The sequence below is a fragment of the Castor canadensis genome, chromosome 2 (genome assembly GCF_047511655.1).
Source record: "Castor canadensis chromosome 2, mCasCan1.hap1v2, whole genome shotgun sequence".
Taxonomy (NCBI): Eukaryota; Metazoa; Chordata; class Mammalia; order Rodentia; family Castoridae; genus Castor; species Castor canadensis.
This window is the reverse complement of record NC_133387.1, coordinates 193,256,417-193,274,322: the sequence shown is the minus strand read 5'-3', so window position 1 is coordinate 193,274,322 and position 17,906 is coordinate 193,256,417. Positions and strand designations below refer to the sequence as shown.

The window sequence follows — 17,906 nt, the reverse complement described above, 5'->3', positions numbered from 1 at the left end:
ACGTATGTATTTCAAACATTAATATGAAAAGTGTTATATGTCAATTAAAAATAGAGCACAAAGGCCAAATATATGGTAATACATTTTCTGACAAAGTTAGAAGAGCAATTCATCTTCTCAACAAATGGTATTGCCAAGTGGATGTCAATAGTGAAAAAAACAAATAAAAGAAAAATTAAAAACCGGCGTATTTGTGGCACAAAAATAACTCCAAAGTGCATCACAAACCTGAATGTAAGTGCTAAGATTATGTGAACTTCCAGAAGAAAACAAAGCAGATAATCTGTTTTGAATTATAAAAAGATTACTTATAAATCATATCCAACATATGATTCATTAAAAAGTATTGATGTGTTCAAAATTAAAATTGTTGTTCTTCAAAAGACTCTACCTTTTGAGACAATGTAATATCCAGAATATATTTCTGTTTGTTTGTTTTCTGAGACAGGGTCTCATTATGTAGCCTAAGCTGGCCTAAAACTCACAATTCTTCTGCCTCAGTCTCCCAAGTTCCAGGCTTGTAAATTTGTACCACTATGCCTGGCACAAATGTATATTTTTTAAGAAATAATTCACTAATAGGAAGGCAAACAGCATACTTTAGTATGAGCAAAACATTTGACTAAATATTGAACCAAAGAAATTATAGTAATTGCAATAAGCACAACAAAAGATGTTTGATGTCATTAGCCATCAGGAAAGCGTGAATTAAAACTCAAGATACCACTTTGCACTACTTAGGATGCCCATGATTGAAAAGAATGACTATACAAGTATTGATGAAGATGTGAAGAAAGTGGAAACATATCTTGCTGGTCAATAGGAAATGGCATAGCCTCCTTGGAAAACCACTGGCAATTTCTTGAAAACCTAAACATCTACTTCCCATATGACACAGAAATTCTTCTCCCGTAAATGTGTTCAAGGCAAATGGAAAAATATCCATGCAAACTCCTGTGTGTGAATATTCACTGCAAGATTACTCATCATAACCAAAATCTGGAAACAATTAATGCCCATCGACTGGTGAGTAGAATTGAAGTTTATCTATGCAGTGGAATACTGTTCAGCAAATTAACATGCATGAACCTCAAAAACATCATGCCAAAATGAAGTAACAATGACAAAAGATGGCAAGTTGTGTGCTTACATTTACAAGAAGTGTCTACAAAAGGCAGATCTACAAAGTGGAAAGGAGGCTAGTGAACTGATGACCCCAGATGTGCACAGGAAACTTTTTGGAGCTGTAAGGTTTCCTACAATTACATTGCTGGGGTAGTTTCATAATTATAGACATGTACTAAAAATCACTTCACTATATATTTACAAAAATACTCATGTGAAGAAAGAGTACCTTTAAAACTTGAAGAGGTAGACAGTGCATTCAAAACAGCACTTCAGCTTTTAATCCACTGAGACCTAATGCTACTCACTGAAGCCAAATTATTCTCACTTAAAAACAAGGGAGCAATTAAATGAAGATTCTTCATTTTTTTTAATTAAAAGGACTAATTTTTTCCCCTCATTACCTAACCTAGTAGACCTAAATAATAATCTGATTTCTGATAGGAGATACCTTCTTTCTTGCTGATAAAAATTAAAACACAGCAAAACATACATTTCAAACATGATGAAGCTGTTAGAAGTATACAATTCATTATGTAATCATATACTCTGTATTCTAAACAAAATATAGTAACTACACATTAATGGCGCTATACATTAATTTTAACATTGTAGGGATAAAAAAGGCCAGGATGAGAATTCCAGATATCTGCATGAAAATCAGTTTCTCCCATCTTCTTTAGAAGGCAATCAATGGTCTTAGAGCAGTTCTAGAGAAATCTGAGCACAAAATTTAAAATTAGAGGTACGATTTGTACTTCCAAGAGCAAAGAAAACTCCAGGTAAGTTTGAATGAAGTTGGTCTGATATTCTGCTAATGTACAAACAAAGCCTTATATCAATTTATCCATCACTAAAACCACAGATCAATATTTGACATTCTCTAATAGAATATTATGATCTGAACAGAAGAAGAAACATTCACATTTTCCCAAATTAAATTAAAGTTTGAATCAAAAATGTCTCTTGACAGCCAAATGAAGCATGCCATGTAGCAGTTTCATTATGATACAGTCAGATTAATAAATATATTGAAACTTTTAAAACATCACATCATAAAAAGATGGACACCTGTCTAAAAAAAGATAAAGGAACATTTTGGAAACAGATTTGATCATGGAAAAACAGAGGTTACTTCCTACTTTATTTGTAGAAAGTTATTTCCTTGTATATATTGGCAGCTTCTAATTAATAAGACAAATGTCAGGATATTTCTAAAAATTGAAAAAATCTGATTCTGTTATGCTTTTGCTCAATGCCCATCCTGAGAAGAAAAATGAAGATGAATAATAATGCTTTTATTCTGTTTTAGCCCTAGCTGTAGGTGATGTATTTCAAATGCTGGGCTCCTTCCAGGGTGTTATTAAAGTTCTTTGAAGCATTGCTACTAAACAACAAAAAAATGTCAAAAGAACTCATGTTATTTATTGTTTTTGAAAATCCTTTGTTGTTTCAGTTCGTGCCCAAGTTAACCTGTTTGTTTTATTCTGCAAAATGTTCTGACAAGTGAACATAAAAGATATTAGCAGACACAGGCAAGAAAAACTTGATTCCAACCTTGTTATGAATCTGAAAAGGAGACAACATATTTTAAAACCAGGATAGTATATGAACAAAAGGCAGATCCAAACAGAGCTTCAAAAAATTTGTAACAAGCAGTCTTCTAATCTGTAGTAAGGAGATAAGCAGAGTCTGAATGGAATGAATCATGGGGATAAGAGAAAGCTGTATGATCAACTGACCTCATATAAATGAGCTTGTGTTAAGTATGACTTGTAAAGGGAGGAGAATATTATTACTCTAGGTCTCTTAATTCTATGTGATAGATCTGATACTTAGAGATAAAAGGGGCTTACTAAAATCAGGGTTGTCAGAGACAGCTCTTCACCAGTCTACTTACACTTTTTTCCATACATCATGGACATTATAAGGCAGGAAAGAAAACTATGTCCACTGCCCTGAATTTTAACAATTCTCTCTACAAACATGGGCCACATATGGAAAGAAACCTTGGAGTCTATTTCAGTGGGTTAGGTTTACATGGCTAACCATTAACCCTCCAATCTGTTCACTGGACTACAACAGATTTTTTGTCAAATTCACCACAATACATTAGAACTCAAAGTACCTATTTATGAAGCTTCCAAATTATCAGTGCAATTTTAGATCTGGATGATGACAGAGATTACAGCACAATTTGGAGATCTAATCAAGTCTTTATTGCTGACGCATCTGGTTTCCTTTAATTAACTAATTCATCCATATTTAATGATTGATATCTGATAAGTAAAGAAGTTGTTGAAAAGAAAGTCGAGTTTAAGGAGAGAAGAAAACAGGAGGCATGGATGAACACTCCATCCAGGTAAAGGAAGCCAAGTGAAAGGTTCAAATCCTGGTCAAGCCGACTGGAGGAGCCTCTTCTGACCTCAACACTATTGAACTGAAGACTGCTCTGTGTGACAATATCAGATGCTTCTGAGTAACATCCGAGCTACTTGTGGTGGCCATCCCTTTTTTTTTTATATCCCATGACAGAAGAATTGAAATATGATTCTTATGTAGGGAGATGGCTTTCTGCTTCATTAATATCTCACAAACTTGCTCATGAACATATCATACATTTAACCTATGATGACAACACAAAGTGACAAAGACCATGTTCTATCAAAAGCATTTTCCCTTCAATCTGCAAACCTTTTACCATCATATGGGTGACAGTTAACTCTTGACTTTTTAATGGCAGGGGTGGCAGTTCATTGCTATTAAGTGCATAGACAAAACAGTGAGTGAAAACCTTTACCAGTAGGCCTAGGAACAAATATATTAAATTAGTTTTAAATTGCACATTCTTATCGAAACCAACTGAAGAATTGGAAACTTTAAGCAATATGGGATTATCTATTAATAGGAAAAGCTATTATGAGGAAATAATGCACACCAGGTCAATTTTATGGGCAAGAACATAATTTTAAGCCTCATTTTCCTTCCCTTTTTTCCATGTTTAAGAATGGAGACATACTAAGATAAAAATGTCATTCATCTGGTTCTGACCACAGTTTCAGTTTGGGGTAACTGTCCCTTCCCTAATATCTCATTCTGGTAAATCCAGGTTGAGTAAGCAGAAGTGTAAATACAAGGATGAGCAGATTACTATCTTTTTTTAACTGAAAATCCTGCCTATGGCCTATTTTTAAACTGCCTCAAACATGTTTAAATGATAATTGCATCTTCTCAATGAGCACAGTTCCTTATTATTGGAACTGGCAGGGGGCCTTGACATTTGAGTCATCATTTCATTATGTCTATTTTCTTACCCTGTTATACAAATTAAATAGAAATACAAGCCGAATGAACTACAGAGGAAAGAAATCTGAACTAGTAACTTAAAATGGAATTGATTTTTCTCAAATCTATAAAATAAGTAAAGCAATTAACATTGGTAATAATATATCCTGGCAGACACATTTTCAAAAATGCAAACTTCAATTCTAAGGGCCAAAACTGCTTCAGATCCTCCTGTTCAAATACTGAAGTTCAGTAAAATAGAACTGATAGCTTTAATATTGTCTAAATTAAAAAGGCATAGTGATTCCAATTTTAAAGCAAACACAAATTTGGACAAAAATATACATTTAACAAGTTTTCATCCCAAAAGGCTTCAAAATGACCTATCATTTACTGAACATATATAAAATTTATACATTATAAAAATATTATTAAAATACCTTTGTGAGATTAAATAGGAACAATAACAATAAGGCATCCAGACTAAGATATCTAAATGTGCCAAATTGGAATCCCAGTCTATCCTTCAGGTAATTCAAACCACTACACCTACGATAAAAATATTACTGAATGATTTTCCTAAATCACTTTATTTGGCCGTATGGAATAAATGTGCATCCATCTTTCTCAAATACTTTGTTTAAAACATTTTCATTGAACTTCAAAGTTATAAAAGTTAACAATTATGAAACTAATATTACATGAAGTTTTCAGAAAATCATGCCTCTTCTTCCAGGAGTCTGTTCTTTCATTTATTATTGCAGACACTTCAGAACATGTGTAGATTATTCATTCACCGAACTAATCATCATAGAAAGAATTCTACCTTTCTTCCTTTAGTCCTAGCAACCTGCTCATTTCTAACAGCCAATACCTCCCCCCAAAATGCTTGGAAAACAAGATGAGTACCCTAAAATACCTGACAGAAAATGTAGAAAAACCACTTTATTGGCAAATGAATGACTGTATATTCAAGTATCTGCCCTGACAATTAACATTATTTTCCTTTTCATCTCTTTACCAAAAGTAAAAGTTGTCATAGTTGATTTTCCCTACATATCATTACTTATGTTCATATTAAATTTTTTAAATATTTATATTAGGGACAGAATATTTGCTTAAACTCAGCTATTTTAAGATTGACTTCTTGTGTCTTTTCATAAATTATTCATAATTTATTGCAGATATTCCAGAAGGAACTTGAAGAAATCCACAATGAAAATACTTAGTGTACACTGTATTCTCTCAAGGAGTGAACATGTTTTAATGGAATGGAACTCTATGTCAACCCTAAAATTTGATTTCAAGGGAAACCTTGATATAGTCAGTTTCTAACTTTGGGAGAGTATATTATCCTGTATATTAACACAAATGTAGGATATAAACTGGATGCTCCTAGAATATGAAATTTTAAAAACAATATATTCATACTATAGTGGCTTTTTGCCTATATTTATTTAAAGATAAGGCAGTCAGGACCCACAGTGTTGAAATCAGTCTTACCATTTCTCTCATGGTTTGACTTCAGTCAGTGGAAATATTCCTGGGTTTATAATATTAGCTCTTTAGTGAGTCCTATCATTTTTGTAATTGCTTGGCTAATATCAATAAATGTCTTCTTTTATGTGCTGAAATAAATTAATGAAGAGGCAGACACTATGCAAATGACTGGGAATAGGGCCAAATCTTCTTACATACATCCTGGGACCAGTAATCTTCTAAATGGTACTTAGTGCTCTCTTGCCTAAATAATTACAAGTACAGCCAGCATGTAATTTATTGAAATCATTGTTCATTATCCTAGTTCCCATCACACATCTCAAGGCCATGGCTACTCACCTTGTCTTTATTTTCAGTGCTGGAAGCCTCAGGTTTGGTTCTAATCACAAATGGGGTGGACAGTCGCAGCAAGACCTTCTCGAAGGTGGTATTGACCTTTGGAGAAACAATCTCAAAGCACTCCTCGAACTTGAGCAATTTGTGAGTGTCACATCGGAGCTGCTTTCTTAGGCCTTCCCCCAGCTGGAGGACCAACATGTTGGGATCAAACATCAGGTGGAAAGGGAAAGCTCTGCAGAAGGTGTTGATGCTAATTCTGAGGTCTGCTGGAACTTGAGAAGTTCCCTGGGGAAGGTTCTTCGTGATGTTAGTATTTTCACATTCCTTGATAAGGAAAGTAAGACAGCTACAATTGCCTGGGTTTGAACCCTCAGAGCACAGCTTCTCAGTTGCAACCTGTTCCACTTCCACGTCCAGGCGATAGATCTTCTTTCCTGCAGCCTTAATCATCCCCAGCATTGCAAACCCCACAATATGGTGAGGATGGAAATAGTGGAGCATGAGAGTTCCTTCTGGGAGCTCTTTGCATAGGAAAGATGGCGACTCCAGAGTGGCCTGTTTTCCAAAAGAAGTTCTAATGTGTTCCAACAAAGCATCAAATCCATTAAAAAAGTCCTGCAAGGTGCCACCTACAGCTCGAAGCACTCTCTCATTCTCATCAAAGCATATCTTAAAGAACTCCTCACCAAATCTTTCTTGAATTTCCTCAAACTTCAAACCTAAAGATAAATGAAAGCAAATGTCAGTAAAACAGGATATGAAAAATTAGATTTCTAGCTTTTAAAATGCTATCAAAAGAGGTAACCAGTGAGTGAAGCAAGAGTGATATGTGCGCTGTGCCTACAAATTTTCCAGATAAGCTAACTCATTTTGTATTAGAGAAAGTAAATTTTAGTTCATCTTTTGAATGCTCCAAAGATATTAGTGAGAATAAACATATTTGTTCATTTGCTTTTAGACTATTTTAGACCAGTTTTAGGTTCATGGCAAAATTAAGTGAAAGCTACAGATATTTCCCAACATATCCTCTGCCTCCACAGATACATAGCTTTCCCCAATATCAACATCTCTAACCGGAATGGTATATTTTTTACAATGTGCCGCTGATCCATAATGTACACTGACCCCTTGTTATTACAAAGAACTCTTCATGGCTCACATTAGGGTTCACTCTTGATGCTATATATTCTATGGGCTTTGCTAAATGTATCCACCATTATAATACCACACAGAGTAACTTCATTGCCCCCCCAAAATTCACTATACACCTCCTATTTATCAGTTTCTTTTCCTTACCTCTCAGACTACGAGGTTTTCAAATGTTGCTATTATAGCTATTAACTTTTCTTTGTAGTCTCTACTCTACTTGCTATAAAAATCACAAATAACTTTTTCTTTGCTTTAATCATTTCCCCAATGTTTACAGAATACCCAAGTATTGTCTTTTATAGCAATATACCATCCTTATTTCTATCTTACTTCTCATCAAAATGCATTCATTAGGTTGAAGATGTATCCTAGTAGTAAGTAATGTACTTGCTTAGCATGTGAGTTCAAGTTGCTGGGGTTTGATCCTCAGCAAGACACACACACACACACACACACACACACACACAAAGCATCCCTTAAGTGGCAAATATCAAAGAAGCAATCCATTGAACATGTGGAAACAGGCAGCAAGTTATCAAATGGAAACGCAAGGCTTACATCAGCAATCTCAGAGGAAGTCAAAAAGTCAGCTAGACCTCCAGGACAGAGAAACAAAATAAGAAATATAAAATGGCAGAACTTGGAATGATCTGAATCTTTTCAGCCACAAAAGTAAGAGCAGCCAAGAGAAGAGTAGGAATTTGACCAGATAGAATCAAGGCCTTGCTTCCTCATACTCCCAGATGCCTCAGCAAAAGGATCCTACATTATACTACTGCAACTGCTATGAAAAATAACGAATTCATTATAGAGCAGTCAGAACCAGGATCACATATAATCTAGTAAGATTCAACATTGGATAATCTGAGGAAAAAAATAAAGAGAATTTATGGCCAAAGAAGGGTAAAACACATAGAAGTGTTGAGTCTGCATGCTGAAGACATCTTCTACACACTCTATGCCTCTCCTTTGATTTTGGTTAAAATTAGTACATTGACTTCATATATTAACATGTTCCTGTCCAGTCTATTCTCTCCTATAAAGAAGCTCTGAAATTCAGGCAGAATTGGGGGGAAAAAAGAACCAATGAGAAAGACACCTCACTAGGGTCTTATCAGAGCACAGACAATCCAGGCCGTCTATATCTTGGCTTGCTGTTCCTACCTTCATCATTCCCGGAGTGTTCCTTCCTTTCAGGAGTGAGGAAACAGAATAGTCAAAAACATTATTTTTAAAAATAGAGCCAAAACACTTCAAATATGTTGGAGAGCTTGCTATACTGTCCAAACATTGTGTTAGCCAAGTTAAGAGGTCATTTTTGACAAAGAATGTCTTAAAATCAATGTGAATAGAAAATAAGTAGAAAACCTAAGTAAGAAAGAGTGCCTTTATTAATAAATACATCACTAACATGTCTTTTTATGCCATCATTATGGTGCAACTAAAAAATTCTAACACAAATTAAAGTTATGCCCACATTTGATGATGGCATTCTTTGTTACTATGAAATGTTATAATTATGAAACTCTTATCTAAAACTAAATTCAGAATAAACATTTCCATGACCTGGATAACTGTTGCACCACAACATTCCATGTACCGCTGGAAATATTTCCATGGATTGCTTCTAAACTTTCAAGAGTCATATCTTCCGAGGACTTAGGGTCCAAAAGCACACGATAGAAACAGAGTTGCTTCTAACTGACATTTCTCCTAACACTGAAAATGGCCTTACGGTTATTTAGTGAAGAACACAGACATAAGACAATCCAGTAAGCTCATGTCCTACTACCAATGGCAGAATTTCAAATAATCATCAAAAAATAACCAGTAAGTATATTCACAAGAGGCAACAAAATAAAAACTACTCTTTGTACAGTAGTCTATCTGCTAAAACTCCTTGCTGCTTTAAAAAGCACTTCTGTACTTTAAGGTACAATACTGTTAATTTTCAAATGCTTGTCACTAAGGCACACCAAGATGCTAAAATGAGTCCCTGTATCACCAAAGAAAAACTAAATTCTTTTGAATATTATACTCGAACACCATACACAAAATTCTATATAACCCCCAATACTGATTTAACAAAGTTTCTAATTCCTACAATTGCTAAACTGACCATCAGGAAAGAAGAAAATAAGTTTTAAGATTTTAAAAAATTGAAACTTCTGCAAACATAGTATGAATCAATAGCCAAGGCTTCCATCTTAAACCTTTTCTCAAAAATCAGAAATCACAGAGAAAGTAGTTCAGTTCAGACAATGGCTGCTCTTCTGACTCCCAAGTTTCTGCCTACGATTGACATAAACCCCCTGCCTTGCAGCAAATCACTTGAAGCATATAGACAATGCTTATCTCCTCATATCACAAGATGCTATGACAGCTTGTCATTTGGGTCTATAAGAATACATTTCCTCAAGAAGCAGAATTTATAATAAAACTGCTCTCCTTAATGAGTAAGCTGAAAGGCAGAATTTTAAATCACTGTTAATTCACCTCTTTGCAAAGGTAAAGAGCCTAACTGCTGGTGTCCTTTAACTCTAAATGAAATGGAATCCATTCCTTCGTGACAGGGGCATGTTTCTCATCTGATACTCCATCCCACCTCAGAGTGTGCATTGCTTGGGAACAGGGACCCTGTCCTGTTTACATCTGCATGCCTATCGCTAGCACAATGTCTTTACATGGAGAATGTCATTCTTGCAAATAAGCTAGCATTCATCTAAGTATTTCTTTGATAAATATTATCAAGTTACAACTGTGCCACATCTAAGGATGCAAAGATAAAAAGACACACTGTTTTCTCTCATGAGCCCCTACAGACCATGACATTACCTTGTGATCAGGATGTCACATTGGCACACAGTATCATAAAGCACCTCTGTGCTTTTCTTATAAATTAACAGACATTCCTATATAAATATTTGTCTGTTGTCCTTCTATTGGCTATGAACAAATTATAAAGAATGACTCATGAAGAGTGGATCTAAAAACAGCATCATGTAGAATGTTGGAAAGAAACCAATGGACAAACTTCTATAACTAAATGAATTATAGAGAGAATTTACCCTAACTTAGAAAATACTGAATCTACAAATGGAAAAGGCATTTTATTATCATCAATTTTATTATCAACCAAGGTTGACAATAAGCACATGCACACATCCACCCACAGAAATAAGTGGTTCAAGTCTACAAAAGCAGAGATAAAAACACCCTATGATAGCTGGTGATGGCAAACAACAGCTAGAACTAAAGTCTAAGAGTTCATTACCCAGTTAAAATATTTGGCAAAAACTCAGAGACTGACTGTACTTCTCAGTGAGCTCCTGAGAAAAATAATAGAAAACACTATAACCAAACAACAATTGAATCAGAACAGAGGAACAGAGGAACCCAGGTAAGAGAAGATAAGGAAAGTAGAAACACTGATGACAAATGAACCTTGCAACACACACATAAACATACATACTCTCAGATGTATGCATATACACACATCATATACATATGTGTGATATATGTACATTTGTAACATAGATCTGTCTATACATCATGCATATACATACATTATGGATGATATATTGTCTGGTGTTTTTAAACAAAAAATGCTGAAATAGAGAAAAACTACTAAACTATTGCAAAGAAGGAGGTAGGGCCTGGTTGGAAGAAGTAAGTCAATGTGGGTGTGCCCTGGAAAGGTGTTCATGTCCCCAGCCCCTTCTTCCTGTCTCATTCTCTTCTTTCCAGCCACCATGAGGTGAGCAGCTTTGCTCTACCACACACCCTCAGCCAGCATGTTCTTCCTCAACACAAGCCCACAGCAATGGGCCCAAGTGACCATGACTGAATCCTCTGAAACCATGGTTATTAACACAGGAAAGAATCATGCAACTTTCTGCAAATTAATAGGTAAATGAATAGCTAGAAGAATAAAAATGGCCAAAACTGACCTAAGAAGAAATGAAAAATCTAGCTAGCTTTTAAGAAATAAATAAATAAGTCCAGTTATTTGAATATTTTCATGAAACAGAAAAAAATTAAACTACTCAATCCATTTTTTATTAAGCCCACATAAAACTGTAAAGTATGATATACTGAGACCATTTTCTCTTCTGAATATTTTCTAAAGTAGAAGCAGATAGAATCTAGCAATTTATAAAAGAGTAATACATCATGATCCAGTAGTGTTTATATCAGAAATGAAAAGGTAGTTCAACAGTATAAAACCTATCAACATGAATTATTACATTCATAAAATTAAAAAAGAAAATAAAGGATTATATCAGTAGATTCTGAAAAGTTCTAAGATTCAACAATTTTAATAAAACCTGTATGTAAAGTAGGGATATAAAGAAACTGCTCAAATATAATAAAAACTATTTTCCAAAAACCAGAAGCAAAGCTTATTCTAAATGGTGAAAGATTAAAAACATTTCAACTAAAATTAGAAATTAAACAAATATGCTTGATATCACAATTGCTATTTGAAATTATCTTGGAGATTCTATCAAGTGCTGTTAGATATGAAAAAAAAGTAACTAGTATATACACTGGAAAGAAGAATAAAATAATATCACTGTTGTGTTGAAATAAATCTACGTGTGAAGTTTCAATATATCACGAAATAGTATTTCAATTTAATAGAGAAAGAATGGTTTATTTAATAAATGGCACTAGCCATCTGGAAAATAATAATACTAAATCCCACCTTACACCTCAAACAAAATCAAATTCCAGATCAAATAGGACAAATGAATAAATATTTTAGAAGAAAATCTTTAAAGACTATGTATTCCTTAACCAACACAGCCAAACATACCAAAAAGAAATAAAAAGATATTTGATTTTCTATAATATAAAACTGCCAGAGTAAGGACAAAACATGATTTGATTTTAATAAAAATGTGTGTTTTTCATGTGTGCATAACATACCTCCCTTGACATTTGGGCAGCCTCTCTAGTCTAAGCATTACTACTTTGCTTTAGGCCAAGATGATCAACAGTATAAAATCTTTTCATCAGCCTCCTATGTGCTTTTTTGCTTTCTCTCAATCCCTCTCCAATTTGTTCTCCATACACCCTTTAAAAATCATAAATCTGATATCATTTCTCTGCTTAAAGCCTTCCAGTGACTTGGAATCCACTGCCTTCAAAATAAAGTCTAAACTCAGCAGGGCTTGCTATATCATTTACTTTACTTCCTCAACTTCACATCTTCACACCAGCCATCAGGAACCACTTGGAGTTTCTTGAACCTGCTTAACAATCTCTCTTTGTCTCTTTCACTTACAGGCTTCTGTACATGCTGCTTTTCTGGGTTTTTTTTTTCACTTAACTAGAATTCTATCTCCTACATACCCCACTTAGTTATCTTGCTTACTCTTGTCATGCATGTTTTTGGACCTAAACTCCTCCAGACACTCTAAGACTGAGATAGATGTCTATACTTTTTAGGCTTCCAAACTACCTTATGACTACACACATTCTCATATTTAATACACAATAACTGCTGATTTGTCCCTCTTTGAAGATAAGGGTTATGTCCTGTTCACCATTTATTTATTCCATCGTTTAAACAACAAAAACACCTCGCTACATCATTCTCAGTGCTGCACACAAGGCTGATCAGAATAGAAATGCACCTTACCCTTACTGAGCTGTGACAGATGAGATAATCCAGTAATTACACATGTAACCCAACAACTTTACAAACAAATACACATGACAATAAGGGTTATGATGATAAGGGCAGAATGACATGAGAATATGACAGAGGAATAATGTGATCTACTGGGTCAAAGAAACCTTCCTTTAATAAATGACACACCTAAAGGATAAGTAACAGTTAAGCAGGCTACTAAGAAGGAACAGACAGGGAAGGAAATAAGCCACTCCAGACCAAAGTAACATATATACAAAGATCCTGGAAGAGAAAACAACAGGGAGCTTTGAGAAACTAAATGAAAACCACAATTATAATCCTAAACCACAGCACAATGCTTTGTCTGCAGAAAATCTGTTGAATAGACAATTTAAAGAATAAGCCAAGTAATAAACGGACAAATAAATACATCTGTGTGGGGATGGCTACATGTCCATGTATATCATACATTATATAATATGTAGAGTATATATGCTCTTATATAGGTGTTCATATGTGTTACTTTTCCATTGATGCTTGTCATATCCTTCAGTGTTTTCTGGCAATCCTCTTTTACCCAAGGTTGACCAAGTTATGCCAAATGGCTGATTTAGTAAGTATGAATGCTTATTATTTGACAAATTCTTTTTCCTTTGCCAACAAATGCAGGTGTTGAGTACTAAGAAGTAGACAGCCTCAGAGTAGCAAATGTAAAATCAGGGCCCTGTGCTATGCTGGCCACCTGTTAGGTGGCAAAGGGCTAATCACACTCGCCAGCTTTCCTTTCCCAGCATACTGGCATGTTGCTGTGTAAGACACCACGCCAGGAGCTCAGCAGTGGTACAGTGCAGTCAAAGAACTCTCAGTCATAAGCCACCTACAAAGATGTCCTGCAGGGTCACCTGCCTCAGCTCTGTGGCCACACTTGGCCCCTGTTTCTGAACCACAATCTGCTACATTATAAAAATACGGCAGTGTCTCACAGGCTTTGGAATCTCCCTACAGATAAGCATTCTCATAGTTCCCCACACCAAAATTTTTATCAGTCTTTTACCTGCTGGTTGAGAAGGTGAGGGAAGTGATTACTATGCAAATACATGGATTCTGGCTTCTGCTACTGCTCACTGGCCCTGTTCAAACTGGAAGCCACAACAGAGGCAGCAAGAGAGCATAATTTCCACATGGATGGAGCCTCAAAGGGCTTACTCGTAGCTGTTAATCACTACTAATGCCTCTTTGATTGTTATGCTTTTCAAAATTGCTAAATTGTGACTCACCCTCCTCAAGGGCTCCTACCAACTCTTAGGAGCTATGCCACTGTCCAGCTTGTACAGGGAGGATTAACTTTTAGAATAAAGTTGTGTTGCAGTGAAGAAATAAAACTGATGAGAATCTGAATATTTTTAACTTCCCTATTGAATAAGGCAATGAATATTAACCAAAGAACTAAAATGTGTTTTACTAGCCAAGTGGCATCAGCATTGAAATATGACAGAAATGAGTACATTATCATGAGTCCATGATGGAGGTGTTACAATATCATATGACAGCATTTTTACAGCATTCACTAACAAGCAATTCTAGTACTTTTATACTTTTGGAGGATGATGGCATGTCGTTATGCATATATTTGCTTGAAAGATAATTTGGAGATACACTATTTTGCACCACACCAATGCATAAAGTCATCAACTTCACTGAAACTTTACAAATACCCAAATCCAACCTCCCTTAAAACACAGGGGTCTTCCTACATAGTCATCCTTCCTCTACTTAAATGTCACCAATGATAAACAGCTTATGAATCCTGTCTCTCCAATCCTGAGTATTTCTGGAAATCACAAAGTTCTTTCCATCTCTCATTTTAGGCAAAATTGAGCCCTACAATGTTAGTCTATTTCAGCTATATCCTTCTGTGGCAATTTGAACAAATCTACTTTCTCTCCACATAGAAGTCCTCTAAAGTAGCTCTCATGCTCTCCTTTGCCTTCTGACTTTATATTTTCAAAGAGCTAGTTCAGAATGCATTACAGGCAACACTAAAGAACTGTTTAAAATAGCTACAGCATGAGAACATTAGAATAAATACACACAGTAAGTGTGATTTGGAAGGACATTACAAGCTATGCTTTGGAAGGAAACAAGAAAGTAGTAGAACTATAGAAAGTCTATTTCAGATAAGGAGAGCTATCATAAGAAGTTATGTCACAGTTATACTGATCTGTGTATGTGTGCTTTTACTTGGGAAAATAGATGTCTGAATTTATTCCTCCTCATTAGAGTGTATACTTCAGATCCTATTTGATTTCTTTGCCTTGCGCCATCTACATTTTTCATCTTTAACTCCCTTTCAGTCATACATATAAAAGATACTGGACTGGGTAAAGAATCAAATTAGGGCTATGGAAATGAGCATTATGACACCTGTAGGAGTAAAACTCATAACTGCTGCCTCTTTAGTATCCTGGTAAAGCCACCCTAGGAATGGTTGAACTTAGTACCCCAAGCAAAGCAACTATTCATACATGTTGTGATCTCAAAGTAGGAGTGACAGAAAACTGAGCTGAGTTTTTCACTACCACACCTAAACAATATTATAAGTAAAACACATGAGAAAGCATGCAAAAATTAACAAAAAAGTCTTCTTTTAAAATTGAGAGAGGAGACAATATGTACCTGAATTCTTCCACCAAGGTAAAGGAAACTATTACCTGTTTAGTTTCATTTTATATGGTGAAAAGATCATGTTCATGTGAACTCTTCCAGTTTTGTAACACAGCTTTGTTCATTTTCTCTCTGGCCTCTTCCTGTGTTTGTACAAAACCACACCATTTTATATAGTGGGATGGATAGTGATCATAATATATACAATTCGTGTTTAGTTTTTTTTCTTTTGTGAAATATGTTATCTTTAATAGATTCTGGGAGTGTTTATAGCTGTTGGACCTCCACTGAGTCTTGTTCTGGAATTGTCTTCAGCTGAAAAGGACTATCTGGTCCAAAACTGCCTCTCTCCAGGGCAGCCTTTATACAAAGACAGCTTGTTTGGGAGGTAAAGATTTGTGGTACAAGGGATTCACTTCCTTGCCTCAATCAGGAGCAAGTCTGAAGCAATCAGCTGGGACTTCTGCCTTGATGACATTAGCACAGCAATGGAACTTCTCCTCCTACCCCATCAACTGTTTTCAGACCCTCATAGGGAAATAGACTGATGACACCATTCAGGTACAAACGTGCTACATTTCATGAAACAAGAAAGATGACTCAGACAACAGAGCTGAGAACCACGCAGGATCACTATCAGGCCTTGAAAACTAGTTAGCATTGCCTGGTTGGATAACTGATCCTGAGGACACTGTCCAATAGTCATCTTGTAAATCTTAAGAGTCTGTTTCCTGAGGAATCAGAGCTGTAACAACATCATAAGCGTTTTCCCAGGCTGTATCATAATCTTTGCACAGAGTTCTCATTTAAAGAGCTGTTAACATTCTCCAAAGCAGAGTTGGCATATTTTAACTGACTGCTTGCTCTTTCCAATACAAACAACATCAAATCTGACATTTCATCTTCATGTTTTGTATTATTTCTTTAAAAGAATCTCAAGTATAGGCCATTTTTAAGACAAAGGTATAAATATTTTCAGTCTATTGTCATTAAGACTCTATAGATTATAGTATCATAAACATAAGTCCAATAGTAAGATATACATCCAGGAACTAAAGAGTTAGGACAGATTATTTTCTGTATAATTGTGTCTTTGATCCAATTGTCAGAATAGGATGTTTTAAGAGCACAGAGTGGCATGGAGTTAAGCAGCATTCTGCTATATTTGGCTAAGTCAACCAGTACCTACACAATACCATCACCCAGAACACAGTAAGTGCATGTTCAATAATATTCAACTTTCTTTAGATTTTAACTTAAATTCAAGGCTGCTCATTAACTCAGAAATGTAGCAAATGCAAAAAATGTGGACTGTATACTGATAGACCTTTGGCTTTAAGTTCTTAAATATACCCCTGCCAAAGTAAAAAATGGTGGTGGTGATAATAATAGCACATAAGGGTGTATGCTAGGTCTTTTTTCAGGCAAACCTTAGCCCAGAAGGGACTAAAAGAAAGAGTTTAAAGTCAAACCAATAAAAGCATTTGGACTGAACTAGAAAACAATAGGCTAAGTTTGTAAATATCTCACCAAAGATAAATTCATGGAAAGAAGTGCCAGAGAGTAGAAGACATTAGTGAAAATCCAAACCCTTAAATTTGGTGGCAGCTGAGGAAGGAAGGAGCACACTAAGTTAAACACGGTAGCTCTAATGAGATGCACTGTATACCCTACCAACACCACATAAAAATCATTCTGTTTTCATTTTTCATTGTACTCCACAAGAATCATTTCTCAAATCAAACTACTCTCTTCAATGGCTTGTGTATACAACCCGCTGCACATATTCCCTCCCCAGGACTGCTCAAAAACGAGTCATAAGAGAAAGAGGAGACTAATCCATTTCTCAGGAAAGGGAATCAGGGGTAAAAATTGACACATAGGACATAGGGAATGATGAAAACAGAAGGTGGAAAGAAACAACACCAAGGCTTAGTTTATTCTAGATAGGCTTATGCCTACCTGACCTGAAAGAAATGTAAAACAAAAATGCCTGAATTTGGAGCTTTTCTTATTCCCATAAACTTTTATCATCATCCATAACACTTTAACTCCTAAAGAAAACAAAGCTTATATGAGAGATCTTTCTTAAGATTGGAAAGCAAATGAAAACACATTATTCAAAAGGTCAACTGAATCCAACAGTTGACAGGAAAAAGATATCACAAAGTTGCAATATTTTGAATTCACACACAATAAAACA

At 35.3% G+C, this 17,906-nt stretch overlaps 1 protein-coding gene across 1 annotated transcript in view; it reads right to left on the bottom strand.

The window, feature by feature from the left end:
• Positions 1-17,906, bottom strand: part of Gucy1a2 (guanylate cyclase 1 soluble subunit alpha 2) — a 278,955-nt gene that overhangs the window by 204,351 nt on the left and 56,698 nt on the right. The window contains exon 4 of the mRNA XM_074066806.1: positions 6,250-6,968. Coding sequence (XP_073922907.1) covers positions 6,250-6,968 — 719 coding nt within the window. The remainder of the gene's footprint in view (positions 1-6,249; positions 6,969-17,906) is intronic.